This window comes from Microcebus murinus, chromosome 32 (genome assembly GCF_040939455.1).
Source record: "Microcebus murinus isolate Inina chromosome 32, M.murinus_Inina_mat1.0, whole genome shotgun sequence".
Lineage (NCBI taxonomy): Eukaryota > Metazoa > Chordata > Mammalia > Primates > Cheirogaleidae > Microcebus > Microcebus murinus.
The window spans coordinates 5,273,527-5,289,136 of NC_134135.1; the positions used below are offsets into that span (position 1 = coordinate 5,273,527).

The 15,610-nt window shown below is 47.8% G+C and overlaps 1 protein-coding gene across 2 annotated transcripts; it reads left to right on the top strand.

Moving 5' to 3' along the window:
* The first annotated feature begins 331 nt into the window (after positions 1–331).
* SIGLEC5 (sialic acid binding Ig like lectin 5) lies at positions 332–14,832 on the top strand. Of its 2 annotated transcripts, XM_012785547.3 has the most exons (9): positions 332–435; positions 510–881; positions 1,080–1,358; positions 2,112–2,162; positions 2,794–3,051; positions 3,137–3,421; positions 3,630–3,729; positions 4,339–4,417; positions 14,313–14,832. In XM_012785547.3, the coding sequence occupies exons 1-9, from the start codon at positions 399–401 to the stop codon at positions 14,565–14,567; spliced, it is 1,716 nt and encodes a 571-aa protein (XP_012641001.2). In that variant the 5' UTR covers positions 332–398; the 3' UTR covers positions 14,568–14,832. The 2 variants fall into 2 exon arrangements, with proteins under 2 accessions (XP_012641001.2, XP_012641002.2); XM_012785548.3 differs by lacking the exon at positions 4,339–4,417.
* Positions 14,833–15,610: the final 778 nt, after the last annotated feature.

The window sequence follows — 15,610 nt, forward strand, 5'->3', positions numbered from 1 at the left end:
AAATAATGCTTTTCCAGAACTTTCCATGGTTTTCAGCTGGAGGGTGGGTGTGACACACACCTCAGGGAATCACAGCTCCGGCCCTCCTTCCCCTTTTCTGACTGCATCGCTCCCGGGATCCCACTCTTGAGAGAAGCATCATTCGGAAGGGGTCACTTCTAGGATCCCATCTGGACAAGCCTCTCACCCTCTGGGGACCTCTGTGTCTACACCCGAAGACCCCTGGCCGGGGCACAGGCGGGTTCCCAGCCCCGCCTCACCCCCAGGGGCACCAAGTTCCCTCTGGTGAGGCCACAGCCCTGCTCACACACCAGCTTCCTGTACGGCGGTCCCGGCCCCACCCCACGTTGGCCGTTTCCTTCCCTGGTGGGGCCCGGCCGCCCAGCCGCCATGCAGACATGCTGGCCCCGCTGCTGCTGGCCCTGCTGTGGGGGGGTGAGTGGGCCGGGGAGGCAGCCGGGCACGCGGCCCGGGGACGCTGCAGCTGAGCCCAGCCTGTGTCTCCCCAGGGTCCCTGCAGGACACACGGGCCCAGCTGCAGGCGACGGTACAAGAGGGCCTGTGCGTCCTCGTGTCCTGCTCCTTCTCCTACCCGCCCCGGACTTCGAGGCCCCCCTCTGACCCGCTCTACCTCTACTGGTTCCGCGATGGGGACAGCGTGTACTACGATGACCCTGTGGCCACAAACAACCCACGCAGAGACGTGAAGACACACGCCAAGGGCCGATTCCTCGTCCCTGGGGACGTCAGGAGCAGAGACTGCTCCCTGAGCATCAGAGACGCCAAGAGAGAGGACACAGGGACCTACTTCTTCCAAGTGGAGAGTGGCGATCGTGTGAAATACAGTTACGAAAGCAGTAAGCTGAATCTGCTGGTGACAGGTACGGCAGGGGCCCGGGAGAGGACCCTGCGCTGTGGGGTCCCCGCATTAGAGCAGGGCCGGGACGCCGGGACGTGCCCTGCTCCGGGGCTTGGGGCAGGAGTGGTCAAGAGCTGCAGGACTCGGGGCAGGCTCAGGGCCGAGGCCCTGGTCCCTGGCAGGTCACGCTGCGGGGCCTGGCCTCTCCCTGTGCCCCCAGCCCTGACGGAGAGACCCCACATCCACGGCCCGGAGCCTCTGCGGTCCGGCCGCCCCACGGAGCTGAGCTGCGGCCTGCCAGGGTCCTGCGAGGGGGGCCGGCCTCTCAGCTTCTCCTGGTCGGGGGCGGCCCTCCACGCCCTGGACCCCGACAGCCTCCACTCCTCGGCAGTCACCCTCACCCCCAGGCCCCAGGACCACGGCACCAACCTCACCTGTCAGGTGAAACTCCAGGGAACGCGTGTGACCACAGAGAGAACTGTCCAGCTCAACGTCTCCTGTGAGTTGGGGGAGGGACGGCCGGGCCCGAGGGCAGCGGGAGTGGGGTTCGTGCGTGCATGTGTGTGCATGTGTGTGTGTGCATGTGTGTGCATGGGTGTGTGCCTGTGTGTACATGTGTGTGCCTGTGTGTGCGTGTGTGTGCCTGTGTGTACATGTGTGTGTGCCTGTGTGTGCTTGTGTGTACATGTGTGTGCCTGTGTGTACATGTGTGTGTGCCTGTGTGTGCCTGTGTGTGTGCATGTGTGTGCCTGTGTGTGCCTGTGTGTGTGCATGTGTGTGCCTGTGTGTGTGCATGTGCGTGCCTGTGTGTGTGCATGTGTGTGTGCATGTGCGTGCCTGTGTGTGTGCATGTGTGTGCCTGTGTGTGCCTGTGTGTGCACCTGTGTGTGCGTGTGTGTGTGCCTGTGTGTGCATGTGTGCCTGTGTGTGTATATGTGTGCCTGTGTGTGCGCCTGTGTGTGCGTGTGTGTGTATATGTGTGCCTGTGTGTGTGCGCCTGTGTGTGCGTGTGTGCCTGTGTGTGCGCCTGTGTGTGCGTGTGTGTGTATATGTGTGCCTGTGTGTGTGTGCCTGTGTGTGCATGTGTGTGTGTGTGTAACCTCGGCATGGATCTGAGCTTGGCGGTTTAGGTGGGAGGGGCCGAGGACAGCTGTCCCCACCACGGTGGTGTCCGTGGCCCCTCCTTGGGCACTGGCGGGGCCCACGCAGGTCCACGCCACACCTGAAGTTGGGCCATATCTTTCTGCCCCAGATGCCCCACAGAACCTCACCGTCACCGTCGGCATCTTCAGAAATGGCACAGGTGGGGAAGCCCTCCTTCTCTGGGCTGGGACCAGCCCTGGGACCCGAAAGCAGAGTTGGGAACCAGAGCTGGAAAGGCCGCAGATGTGGGCAGAGCAAGAGGGAGAATTGCCGCTCTCTGGCCCCCACCTCCTGAGAGCCCCGTGCCAGTCGTGGGCGCGCACAGCGTCACTCTGCTCAGAGCCGCGAGCAGACCTCCCTCCTGTCCGGCTACCGTCCCTCCTGTGGCGGCTCACCCCACAGTCGTGGGGGACAAACCCTTGCCCGCCCCGTGTCTCCAGAGCTCGGCCGTGTCCTCCTCCACTCGCCCACTGCAGCCTCCTTAGCCCTGCTTGCTGGCACGCTAGCTGAACCTGCTTCCCGAAGCCACCGCGGGCTCTCTGTCCTGTCTCCGCCCCACAGTCCAGCACATACCAGCAAGATAGCGAGCCTTTTCTGAAGATGAAAGGCCCACACACTTTTGGACAACTTCCTGAGGGTGTAAAGGCCAAGCCTTTTAACCAAGGTGCAACCGAGCCAGCACGGGCCAGGGGAAGAGAGGGAGAAGTCACCGGGATCCTGGGAAGGGGGAAGGAAAGGGACTGTGGCCACCCCTCCATCTCTCTGTCTCCTTGCACTCTCCCTCCCCAAAGCCCTGGAGATCCTGCAAAACACGTCGTCCCTCGTGGTCCTGGAGGGCCAGGCTCTGCGGCTGCTCTGCACCGCCGCTGACAGCAGCCCCCCTGCCCGCCTGAGCTGGTTCCAGGGGACCCCAGCCCCCAACGCCACGCCCCTCTCCAACACCCGGATCCTGGAGCTGCCCCCAGTGTCTGCAGAAGGAGGAGAATTCACCTGCCTCGCCCAGCACCCCCTGGGCTCCCTGAACGTCTCGCTGAGCCTCTCTGTGCACTGTGAGTTCAGGGGCACCTGGGGCCAGAACCCCAAGGTATAAGGAGGGGAGAAGCCCCTGCTGAGCGCTGTCCTCTGTCCCCACAGACCCCCCGCAGCTGCTGGGCCCCTCCTGCTCCTGGGAGGCCGAGGGGCTGCGCTGCAGCTGCTGCTCCCGCGCCCAGCCCGCCCCCTCCCTGCGCTGGCGGCTGGGGGAGGGGCTGCAGGAGGGGACAGGCAGCCAGGGCTCCTTCAGGGACACCCCCAGTGCAGCCGGGCCCTGGGCCAACAGCTCCCTGAGCCTCCCAGGGGGGCTCAGCTCCGGCCTCAGGCTCAGCTGCGAGGCCCGGAATGTCCACGGGACGCGGAGCGGCACCGTCCTGCTGCTGCCAGGTCAGGGGCGCGTTCTGGGGGCTGGTGGTGGCCGAGGGGACGTGCACGGATGCCGAGTGATGGGTGGTGGGAGGAAGGGGCTGGGGCCCCGACAGAAGGCGGAGTGGAGGACACGTCTTCCATCTCCTGGCTGATGGGGACCTGGAGCGCGTTCCACACGGAGGGGAAGCTCCCGGGAGCGCGCTGTCTCTCGGGCTCTCTTCTGCAGGGAAATCGGTCTGGGGGGCTGGAGTGGTTCCCGCGGCCCTTGCGGGTGCCGGCGCCATGGCCGCATTCTCTGTCTGTGTGTGCCTCGTCTTCCTCTGCAGGTAAGTCATGGTCCCAGGGAAGGTAGAGGGAGGCGTGTGGTGGGGAGTAGGAGAGAGGTCGCTGAATCCCAGAAACACCGAGCTGAGTAGATCCAGAGGGGTCCTTTCTTTTTCCTAACAGCTTTATGAGGTACTTTACATTCTGCACAATGCATCCATTGGAAGTGTACAATTCAGTGGCCTTAGGTGTATTCACAGAATTGTGCATCCTTCAGCACAAACAATTCTGGAACTTTTTCATTAGCCACAAATGAAAAAGAAACCATAAAGTGGTTGAATGCATTCTCCTCCTTCTGCAGACACCCCTTGGGGCAGTGCCAAGATTCCACTTCTTGGCTATTCTGAATAACACTGCTAGAATCATTTGTGTACACATTTTTGTGTGTAAGACAGGGTCTTTGGTGATGGATATTCAGCCCTTGGCCACCTTGACCAAATCCCGGGTCATCCGGGAGGATAGAGCCCCTGCCTGCCTGTCAGGAGCATCTCCAAGTCCAGTTCCAGGGCCTGCATGCCTCAGTCGTCATTGTCACCCTCTTAACAGGGGTGGGGGCAGCCTGCTCACACGTGCCTGAGCCATCGGGCTGCATTGCTGGTTTCCTCCCCTAGCGTGAAGGCCCGCAGGAAGCGAGCAGCCAGGAGACCAGAGGGAAGGGATGATGACCCTGTTATGGGTACAGTTGCCTGGGTGAGTGATGGAGGCATCTTCTCATGCACGGGGCGGGGGCAGGGGGAGCGGCTAAACATGTCCACACAGCAAGTCCAGACTGAGGTCCTTGGCATTTCACCAAACCACCAGCGCCAAATCTTGGCGCTGCTCCCTGGTCACCTGGGCAGACACCTTCTCTCCTGTTCTCCCCCTTCATCTCCCAGAGCCAACCAATCACTATGTCCTGTCCAACCTTCTTTCTAAGTACAACTATTAATACATCCACTCATGTTGCTCCCTGCTCCCTCCCCAGGAAGCACTGTTCTGTGCCTTGTCTTCCCAGTGTTGTCACATAAATGTATACTTGAAATATACACTTGGTTTTAATTGCTTCTGAGCCTAGGAAGAATATCACATATCACACTCTGTGCAATATTCCTAGACTTGCTTTGTATAATAGAACCAACATTGTGTCACAAAGATTAATCTATGTTGTTGTACATAGTTGCAATGTATTTATTTTCCCCACTATATAATATTTCACTTTATTATTATGTCTGCTATCTAAGCTTATATTGATGGCCATTTGAGTTGTTTCCAATATTCTTATTCATGTCTCATTATATGAGCATGTAAGAGCTTTTCTTTAGCATTACCTAGAAATTTAATTGCTGGATCACAGGGCATGTGGATGTCCATCTTTACAAGATTATCACAAATGGCTTTTCAAAGGAGTTGTATCCATTCACACTCCCATCTATGCCCATAAGATTCTGTTGACCTATAATCTCTCCAACACTTGCTTTTCTCAATTGTCTGGTCATTTCACTATCTCAGTATGGTCTAAATTTGCATTTCCTTGCTTACCACTGAAGATGAAAAGTGTCCCTATGATTTTATTTACATAAGTACACACTCTATAAAATGCCTGGTCACATCTAAAGTCCATTTCATATTGGGTGTTTGGCTTTTTCTTATTGAATTTGTTGGAGGGCTTTATACATTTTTATACTAATTTTTTTTCAAGTTATATGTATTGTAAATACCTACTCCCAGTGAGTAGCTTGTCTTCACTTTTCCTAAGGTGACCTTTGGTGAACCTAAGTTCTTAATTGTAATATAATCATATTCACCAATCTTCTCTTTTCTACTGAGTGCGTCTTGGGTCTCATTTAAGAAAATCTCTTCCATTCTAAGATTAGAAAGATGTTCAAATACAGTTGAAAGTTTTATGTTTTGCTTTTGGCATTTAAGTGCTTAACCTACTTGGCGTCTGTGTGTGGTGTGTGGTGTTGAGCAATCTGTGTTCCTCCTTTTTTAGAATACCCACTTCCTCCCTCTGTCCTCCATTGAACTGCAAGCCAATTCTGTCATATATCAAGATTCTATAGAGACAACACCTCTTTCTGGGGTCTCTATTCTATTCCAATGGTCAATTTTACTGTCCCCAAGTCAGAACTGTCTATAGAGTCACTAGAATCTATGAATTCAAAAATAAGTCCTGACATTAATAGAGCAACACCTCCTCTTTAATATCCTTCAATACTGTCTTGGCTATTCTTTTTTTTTCTTGTATATATATATTTCTTAGTTGGTCAATTAATTTCTTTCTATTTATAGTAGAGACGGGTCTCGCTCAGGCTGGTTTCGAACTCCTACCTCGAGCAACCCGCCTGCCTCGGCCTCTCAGAGTGCTAGGATTAAAGGCGTGAGCCACCGCGCCCAGCCTGTCTTGGCTATTCCTGGCCTTTTGTTTTTTCATTTCAATGTTAGAATCAGTTTGTCAAAAAAAAAAAAAGTTCCCAAAACTACTCCTGTTGCTATTTTGATTAGAATTACATTGAATCTATGGCTCAATTTGGGAAGAATTTATTTGTTTACAAATTTAAGTCGTCTTAGCCCCTCAAATAAGTATCTCTATATTTGTTTAAATCTTTTTTAGTGTTTTCAGGAAAGATATAGAATTTCTTCATGCGAGTCTTGCACAGCCTCTGTTATTTATCATTTTTGTCACTATTATAAATGTTATCTTTCTAAAAAGTGCATTTTCTGATTGCTAATTGCTAGAATGCAGAATGAAAGTATTTTAAAAAATAAATTGTTTTATTGCAATTAAAAAACAACACATGTCAGTCTTGAGTGCCATTTAGATCTTGTTGCTTTGGTAGCTGGAGAATTCTTAAAGTTTATTAATAAGCCTACTGCTCTGTTCTTTTCCTGAGACATAGATACTATCTGAAAAATTAGTGATAGTCTTATTTTTAACTATCGTAGGTTGTTGAATCAAAGCAGCTGAATTTGACACAAATGTAATGTTATTTCCTTCAAGATTCAACTCATCTTTTTGGGCTTCAGGTACTAAGCAGGAAACACCTGGCCACATGTATATCCTGCAGCTGTATTTTTCTTCTAGAAGATTCCATATTTCAACAAATGACCCACTTGCCTGAATAATTCACTTTGATGGTGGAGTGGGGCAAACACACAGAGCTAACCTCATCTGGCAGCGGAAGTCCATGTAACACCTCAGACTGTGGGCAGTGGTGGCTGCAGATTATGTGAACAGTCGCCGCCGGTTACTTTTCATTTCCCCACCATCTGGCAACACGGAGCTTCTCCTTTTTATTTCCCACATTCGTGGGGTTGAATTCCTCTGCTGGGTTCCTCTAGGGCCTCCCCTATAACTGTACTTCTTTTCAGAGTGACACCCACTTCTTCTGGGTGTCAGCTGCCTGGGTGCCGAGAATTGCCTTCACTCGGTAGAGCAGTGCACAAAACTCAGTCCCGTTTTTAATTGCTGTTATGTCCTTCCACCTTGCTAAGCTGTCCTATTTGTTGAAATGATTTGTATATAGAAAATGAAGTGTTTTTAATCGATGCTTTTCAGTTTAAGAAATATCACAGGTTGGTCTTGGGTATTATTTAGAATCTTTGGGGATTTCAAATTAGATGGCTGTATCATCTGCAAGATAACACCTTATTCCTTCCCTTTATCCTAAAGACTTCATTCAGTTTTCTTGTCTTAATATACTGGCTAAGACTCCAGTCAAAATGGAATAGACGTGGTAATCATGAGCCTCCTGTACTAGTTCTGATTTTGAAGGAAACACACAGAATATCCTGCCATTTAAGTTGGTTTTTTCATTGAGCTTCTTGGATACATAGGTTAGAGAAAGAGAGAGAGAGAATAAATAATAATAATAAGTTGGTTTTCATTAACCTTCATCCAGTTAAGGAAGTTCCTTTCTATCACTAAATAACTTTAAATTTTTACCATAAATTTCTGTTGAACTTTTCAAACGCATGTACTAATAGGATTTTTTTTCCTCCTTAATCTGTTACCATGGTTAATGAAAATTAAAGATTTTCTAATATAAAACTGCTCCCTCATTCCTGGAACAAAACCATATTGTTGGCCAGGCATGGTGCCTCACGCCTGTAATCCACGCACTCTGGGAGGCCGAGGCGGGCAGATCGTTTGAGCTCAGAAGTTAAAGACCAGCCTGAGCAAGAGCGAGACCCCATCTCTACTTCAAAAAATAGAAAGAAATTAGCTGACAACTAAACATATATATAGAAAAAATTAGCCTGGCATGGTGGCACATGCCTGTAGTCCCAGCTACTCGGGAGGCTGAGGCAGGAGGATAGCTTGAGCCCAGAAGTGTGAGGTTGCTGTGAGCTAGGCTGATCCCATGGCACTCTAGCCCAGGCAAGAGAGTGAGACTCTGTCTCAAAAAAAAAAAAAAAAAAAAAAAACATATTGTTTATGGCATGTATTTTTTGATACCCTAGTAGATTCCGCTTGATAGAACCTTTTGCTTAGCACTCTTGCATCCAAATGCGTGGGTCCGATGGACTTGTCATTTTCCTTTCTCCTCCTATTTCTTTCATTTGGGCATCAAGATAATATTGAGGGATTGGGGATTATTCTCTCTTTTTTTATCTGGAAGACAGAGTTTAAAATTGGAATGATTTATTTCTCGAATGATTGGTAGATGTCACTTGTAAATCTATATAGGCCTGGTGGTGTCTCTATGTGCAATTTTTCTAATTCAATCACTTTATGTATTCTGCAGTGAGGCTCTTCTAGGGACTTGTTCATTTTACTTAAGTTTTACAATTTTTTATGGGTGGCATTCTGTTGTCTGTATACTACTGATTTTAGTGAGATTACTTCTCCTATTATATTCCTAACATTGGTTATTCGTGACTACCCTACCTTTTTTTTTCTAGCTAAATCTGATTTTTTGTCTATTTCATTATCAGTTTCAAAGAATCAACTTTTGAGATTGTTGATTTTCTCACTGTATCTTTGTTTTCTACTTCATTTTTACTTTCATTTTCTCAGCACCTGCCTTCTCGCTTTGGTTTATTCTGATGTTCTTTTATTAATTTTTAAGTTGGGTACAGAGTTAATTAATTTATAGCTCTTCCTTCTTTATAAAAGTGATTATGGATAAATTTATCTCAAAATGCCACTTTTATTCCATTTCACAAATTTTGATATGTCCTATTTTAATATCATTCAGTTCTGGACATTGTTAAAATGCCATTGTGATTTCTTCTTTGAATCTTAAATTATTTGGGATTAAAAAATTCCAAATGTATGGGTATTTTAAACATCTTTCCACAATTAAAATCTAGCTAGATGCTTTTTGGTCAGAATATATGGCATTTTGGTTTTTTTTAGAGATGGGACCTCATTCCGTTGCATTAGTTCAGTAGCTATGGTTACACCACCGCACTCCAACCTCAGCCTCCCAAGTAGCTGGGACTACAGGCATGCACCACCACACCCAAATAATTTTTTTTTAATTTTATATAGAGACAGAGTCTTGCTATGTTGCTCACGCTGGTCTCAAACTCCTGGGCTCAAACGATCCTCCCACCTTGGCCTCCCAAAGTGCTGGGATTACAGATATGAGCTACCACTCAGCCAAATTACACAGTTTTTATGGTACCTATTTTTAAATCTTTTTTAAAAAAAATTTTTATTTGTTGAGATTTGACCTGCAACCTGTACATAATGAATTTTTACAAATAGTTCCTGTGTGCTTAAGAATAATATATAGTTTTTGTTTCTTAAATCTTCAGGCCAGTGCATTAATTGTAATGTTTGAATCCAAATCTTTAATAGCTCTTCCTGACTTGTCAACACTCAAGAGATGTAGGCTGAAATCTTACCAAATATTAATATTTGTCAATTTCTCACTGGTTTTCTATCCATTGTGTTTCTTATATTGGATATGTTTTTAAATCAAAACCATAAATTTTGGAAGTATTATATCTTCTTGACGAATTGAGCATTTTATCACACATAGTGATTCTCTCTATCCATATTGATACTTTTTGCTTTAAAAGCTGTTCAGTTGGAGCTTGATATAGCTATACCAGTTTGTATTGGTTAGTTAGATGCCTGATACTTTTTCATCCTTTTTCCCCTCCAACATTTTATGTATTTATGCTTTAGCAGTGATTTTTGTAAACAGTACATAACCAGGTTTTCAAAAAATCCACTTTGGTGGCATCCTCTGTTGAGTTTACTCTGTTGGTATTTATTGTGGTTGTAGATATAATGTGAATTTTTTCTACTCTTTTACCTTTTACTTTCACTTGGTTCCACTTTTTCAATGTTTCTTTCTCTTCTTTCTTACTTAAAAAATTAATATCTTGCCAGGCATGGTGGCTCACGTCTATAGTCCCAGCTACTCGGGAAGCCAAAATGGGAGGATCGCTTGAGCCCAGGAGTTTGAGTGCAGTCTGGGCAATACAGTGAGACCTCTTCTCTAAAATAACAAAAAGTAAAAAAAATTAATATCTCTGTCTTACTAACACAAAGACATTGGTATATTTTTATATCTCTTGGTCTCCTCTCCCTCCGCTCCTTATAATCTTGATACTTTCTGTAGATGTGCAGCTTTCATTCTGAGTTATTATGAACGTACTTAACGTTTTTCTATACTTTGGTCTTTAAAAAAAAAATACACAACTTCGCATTTTACTGAGGCATTTTGTCACCTTTCTATCTTATACTTGTCCCAGAATTTCCTGAATTTGTCCTTTTTTTATTTGCATTCTTCCTCCCAGTGTGTTTTCAATTTAGGTTTCTCTGTATTGAAGCTTCTGAGGACTTGTGTGTCTGAAGATATGTTTTTACGCACCTGCATTTGAATTTCATTTGGCAGGACAGAAATTCTAGGATCAAAGTGATTTTCCTTGGATGCTTAAACTTCACTGCACTGTGCCTTGCAGCCAGTATTGCCATAAAGAAATCTCACGTCATCCCAAATCTCACATATTTGTGGGTAATCCCCTCATTCTCCCTGACAACTTTTACAATTTTCTCTTTGGTTTTGACATTCTTAAGATTTACTATACTGTACCTGGATGTGGGGTTTTCTCATCTTTTCTCTTGCCTTCTCAGCTAAGGTGGGTCATCTTTCTTTAATTCTAGAAATTTTATTTCCACTATTTTTTCCAAATAGTTCATTTTCTTATCTCATTTAAAGACTATTCTTATCTGAATATTAAAGTGTTCTGTTTCTATCCTCCATCTAAATTAACCTTTTGTCACACGTTCTGTTCCTCACCCTTCCCTATTTCCTTTTAGGGTTACTCCGAACGGCCCTTCCAGCTTGCTGACTAGCCCTCAGTTGTACTCATTCTATTCTTCCCTCCATCCACTGTGTTCTCCCTGTTATGCTTTTTAGATATAATATTTCCACACGCCCTTTTTGCATAAAGTACATCATTTCTTGTTTATGTTTCACATTCGTTTTACATACACACTTTATTGGCATAAATTTTTGTGCCTGTTTCCAAGCTGCTAATGTTATTGCTAACCTCTTTTAGTGCATTTAGTATGCATAATTTAAATTCTTGATCGAAGCGTTCTAATACCTGTGCTTCAGGTGGTCTGCAAGGTTCCATTGATTTGCTTTTCTCCTCAGTCCCCCCATCTTCTGGGCTGTAAGCTCATACGCCCCTGGGCTTGGGCTCCTCTGTCTGGCAGTGTTTACTGAATGGATGTAGGGAGACGCTGGCCTGTGTTGGGCGTGCTGAGCTCAAAGGAGAGATGGGGACAGGCCCCAGGCTAGAGCACCCCGGGAACCAGCGCTATGGCCAGCCACTCCCACTTCCTGTCACCTCAAGAAGGCAGTTTAAGTCACCCCTTCATCTTCAGACCTTCATAGAGAAGGGTCACTGGACAGAGGCTCCCCCTGGATTGCGATTCACCAGCCTGGGGAGCTTGGAGTGGAGAAAATGGAAATGAGAAGGTCAAAGGCCAGTGAGCCCCAACCTCTGTTCTTCCCCTCGCCCTGGTGGGCCTTGGGTGCTTACCCAACACTGGCCTCATGGACACCTGCACATCGTTCCTGCCCATACTCTGAATTCTGCAGCGAGGGGCAGCCAGTGATTGTCCCAAGGCAAGGGCAGAGAAGAGAAAGGAGCAGAATTCAAGTGTGTTGGGGAAACCCATCTTCTCATCAACCAGCCAGCCAGCTGCCCCCGCCCACGCAGCAGCTTCCCCAGCTCTCCCAGCCATCTGCTCAAATTAGCCCTCCCTTCCCCCAGGGATTTCGGTGTGATTGATTGGTCAGTCACTGATGGATTTATAAAAGTTTGTTTATCCAGAAGTTCTTTCCTTCGTTCCTCTGTTGTTGGATCTTGGAGAAGAGAGCCAGTAACATGTGCGAATTCACTATCTTGACAAGAACTATGGTAGAGAGAGCTTTGGTTTTTCCCATCACTTTCCTTTCAATCCTTCTGCGCATTTTTGTACTGTAGGCAGAATGGTAAAGCAAGTCACAGCCTAGTCCCTGGAGTTTGACGTCCTGCACTTAAGTTCTGGATTCACCTACTTACAAGCTGTGGGACCTTGGATAAACTAATGAACCTCTCTATTTCTTTGTTTTCTCTTCTGGAGATGGGACACTAAGATGCTGGATTCATGTCTCACTGGATTGTTAGAGGGAGTGCTCAGAAGAGTGCCTAGCCCACAGGGAGCCCACCCACAGCGGTTACCTAGTGTTACTGTTCCCCTCCTCTAACAAGGAACCGCATGGGGCAGGTATTTTGGGCTGTTTCAGTCCCTCTCATGTCCTCATTTGCAAGAACAGCACCTCACACATAGCAAGTTCTCAGCAAGGAATTATTGAGTAAAAAAGTGAACATGTTGCTTTATCCTGCATATTAATCTGACCTGTATCTTATCTTATGGTTATCAATTTAACCATTTTTGCATATACTATAAGGCTGCTGGTGGGCACATGTCCTTATTCTCCTCTCTTTGTGTACAGTAATGTCATTGCATTTAGCTACTTTGTCATTTCCTTTTGCTCGTACTTTTTTTCTGACATTGTGAAACCATTTATTCCTAACCTGGAATCCTTTTATTAAAAAAAAAAAATCTGAGCTACTATTTGAAGGCTAATGTTGCTTTCAACATACGTTTCCTTAGCATGATGGGTAGGGGTGCGGGCCGAGGTGGGGGCGGGAAGGGAGGTGCTTACCAGTGTATGCGTGTCATCTTTGCTCGGGGACTTGGGCTCTGCTTTGTTTTGTTTCTGTTTTATGGGGCCTGTGTCCAGGATCCAGAATTGCCATCTCTTTTCTAGTTTGCACATGAAACATCTGGTAATGCAGCTGAAGGTAGAAGTTTGCTTCATCTGTAATCCACCCCTCCTACCGGACTGTAAGCTGCCTAGATGAGGGTCTGTGTCACGCTGCACAGCTGGCAAGGGACACAGGCTGGGCTGAATTCTGGCTCCACCATTTATTAGATGAGAGACCTTGGGCAAGCTACCTACCCTGTTTCCACCTCAGTTTCTCTATCTGTAAAGTGGGGATAATTACAGTATCTTTCATACTGTTGTTTTGTGAGGATGCAATGTGATTAGTTAGCCCTCAATATGGTCTAATAAACCACAGTATTACAAAATTTTAAATGAGTGAGTAAATAGTTGAGTTCATAGGAGAGGTATGTGGAATAAAAGGACAACGGGATAAATGTCACATCAGCCCAACTTCCCCCTAGGGACCGTGTGTTGTATTGTCTTGAGGCCCCTCTCTGGAGAGTGGTCACAAACTCTAGCCCTGCCTGGGAGGAACACACAGGGTTTGTCATGAATGTCTGCAGCGTGCCGTTCACGGAATATTCTTTATCCCGGCAGACAGCGTGATGCCTGAGTGTTCGGCCCATGACCGGGCGTCCCTCTCTCAGGAAACTCGTTTGTGCTGGCAGATGCCCTCGAGGCTCTCGTGTGATCTGTGTCCATTTTATTTCTGCCAAGACAGCTGTTCTGTAGGAGAGCCCTGACCAGGAAGGAAGTCGGGCGAGGGTGTGTTGGTCAGGTGAGACGCAGAGGAGGCAGCCCAACAAGACTCGTGAAATAGCAGGAGCAGTTTGTTACTTACAGATCCCAGAGAGGAGCAGGCAGAGTCCCTCACGGGGCCAGCAGGGAGGGAGGAGCCGTCCGGGACACACATGCTGTGCAACCGGCGGAGGGAATCTGCAGCCAAATCCTGAGTCGGGGTGCAGGTGTTACTCCGGCAGGCTTCCCCGGGGCTGCAGCCGGCGGGGGTAGAGCAGCCAGGCGGAAGTTCTGTGGAGTCACGTGGTGCCCGAGAGGTGGTCACTACAGCAGAGTTGAGCAGGCCGGACAGGTGTGGGGTTGGGGTGAGTCCAGTAGGTTGTATCCAGCTGTCCCACAGGGAGGTGGTCACCAGGAGGTGGTTGTATAAGGCAAATATCTGAATTAGCCACTGTGAGGAACTAGAAACTGTCTCAAGGGTAACTGAGCCTGCTTCTGGTATGGAGAAGTCCAGCTTACATTGTAAATGAATGCCAAAGTGACATAAAATTGTAAGAATTCACTACACCTCGCCTGCCTCTTGGTTCCTGCCATGACTCCTTTCTCTCCCCTTTAATCAGGGTTCCAGGCAAAAGCCCCGGCCAGACAGCCCTCCAGACCAGGAGTCCCCTGCGGGGGATACCTGCCCCTCGGGAGCGCAGGAGCTCTATTACGCCTCCCTCAGCTTTCCGGAGGCGAAGGCGAGGGAGCCTCAGGAGCAGAAGGCCAGACGCACCACAGAGTACTCAGAGGTCAAGACGAGCAAGCGAGGACTCGCCCAGAACTCAGTCCTGGCAGGAGGAACCACAGCCGGTCTGGGGGACGGGACAAGTTAGGGTCCTGTGTTGAGGCACCAAGAGCGCTTGTGACAATACTGATATTGACTGCTGTGTGAGTGTTCCCAGGTACAGCAGAACAAAGACGGTGCACGGAATTACAGCGATGGGCTCAAACTCAGGCTCCAGCACTTTCTAAGGCATTGTTATCAAGCAATTCACTTCCTCTCTCTGGGCCTCCATTTCCCGTCCTATAAATCAGAGATTATCTGTCTTACCTGAAAGTTTGTTGTCAACATTAAAGAAATCAACACGTGGAAATCAACCAACACAGGTCCTGGCACGTGGTGGGTGTTCAGTGCTTGCTGGTCTCTCTTCCTCAAACAGAAAGGTCCTCCTGGCAAGTTGTCCCGAGGCTGGGGGTGACCAGGCACAGAGAAAAGGACAGCAATGTGTTGACATCACCCCACTTCTCAGAACTCTTCACAGACTCCCCAGGAAAGACCAGCTCCCCAGTCTGGCATTCGGTTCATGATGTGGCATCCGATTGATATGTCCTCTCCGGGGTCATCTCCTTGCCCCATTTCACCTGCCAATCCTTCCAGGATATCCCTCACCTCCAGTCCATCCCCGTCTCACTCATGGGACCCACAGGGATCTTTGCAATAGCCAAAGAGCTGACTCTGACTCTTTCTTGCCCAAATCCAGTCATGGCTCCCTGGCCTCAGACAACACATCACAAACACATCACAAACACTGCTCCTTGGCATTTAAAGTCCTTTATGATCACCCTGCTGTTTACCAATTTCATCCTTTCCTCTTGGCCCACCCTTCCTTAAGCCTTCCGTGCCTGTTCACACCACTCTTTGCAATTTGAGGTCCCTCCCCTGGAAGCCGTGCCACCTTGCTCTCATCTGGCTCACACCATCTTGTCCGTTCACAGATGCTCTTGGGTTGAAAGGGTGGACTGGAAAAGAGCTCATTTTCTCCCTCTTGTAAAGTTGAACTAATCTAAATTAAAAAAAAAAAAGCACTAAAGAAAAATCAGCCAAAAATTCTCCAGCAGCACTCAAACCCAGATAAAAGACAGTGTTATTTTCCAA

Excerpts from the sequence above, each read along its gene's own strand:
- SIGLEC5 (XM_012785547.3), top strand. The coding sequence starts at position 399 with ATGCTGGCCCCGCTGCTGCTGGCCCTGCTGTGGGGGG. Across the intron at positions 2,163-2,793 it reads CATCTTCAGAAATGGCACAG|CCCTGGAGATCCTGCAAAAC; the intron begins GTGGGGAAGCCC and ends CCCTCCCCAAAG. Across the intron at positions 3,052-3,136 it reads GCTGAGCCTCTCTGTGCACT|ACCCCCCGCAGCTGCTGGGC; the intron begins GTGAGTTCAGGG and ends CTGTCCCCACAG.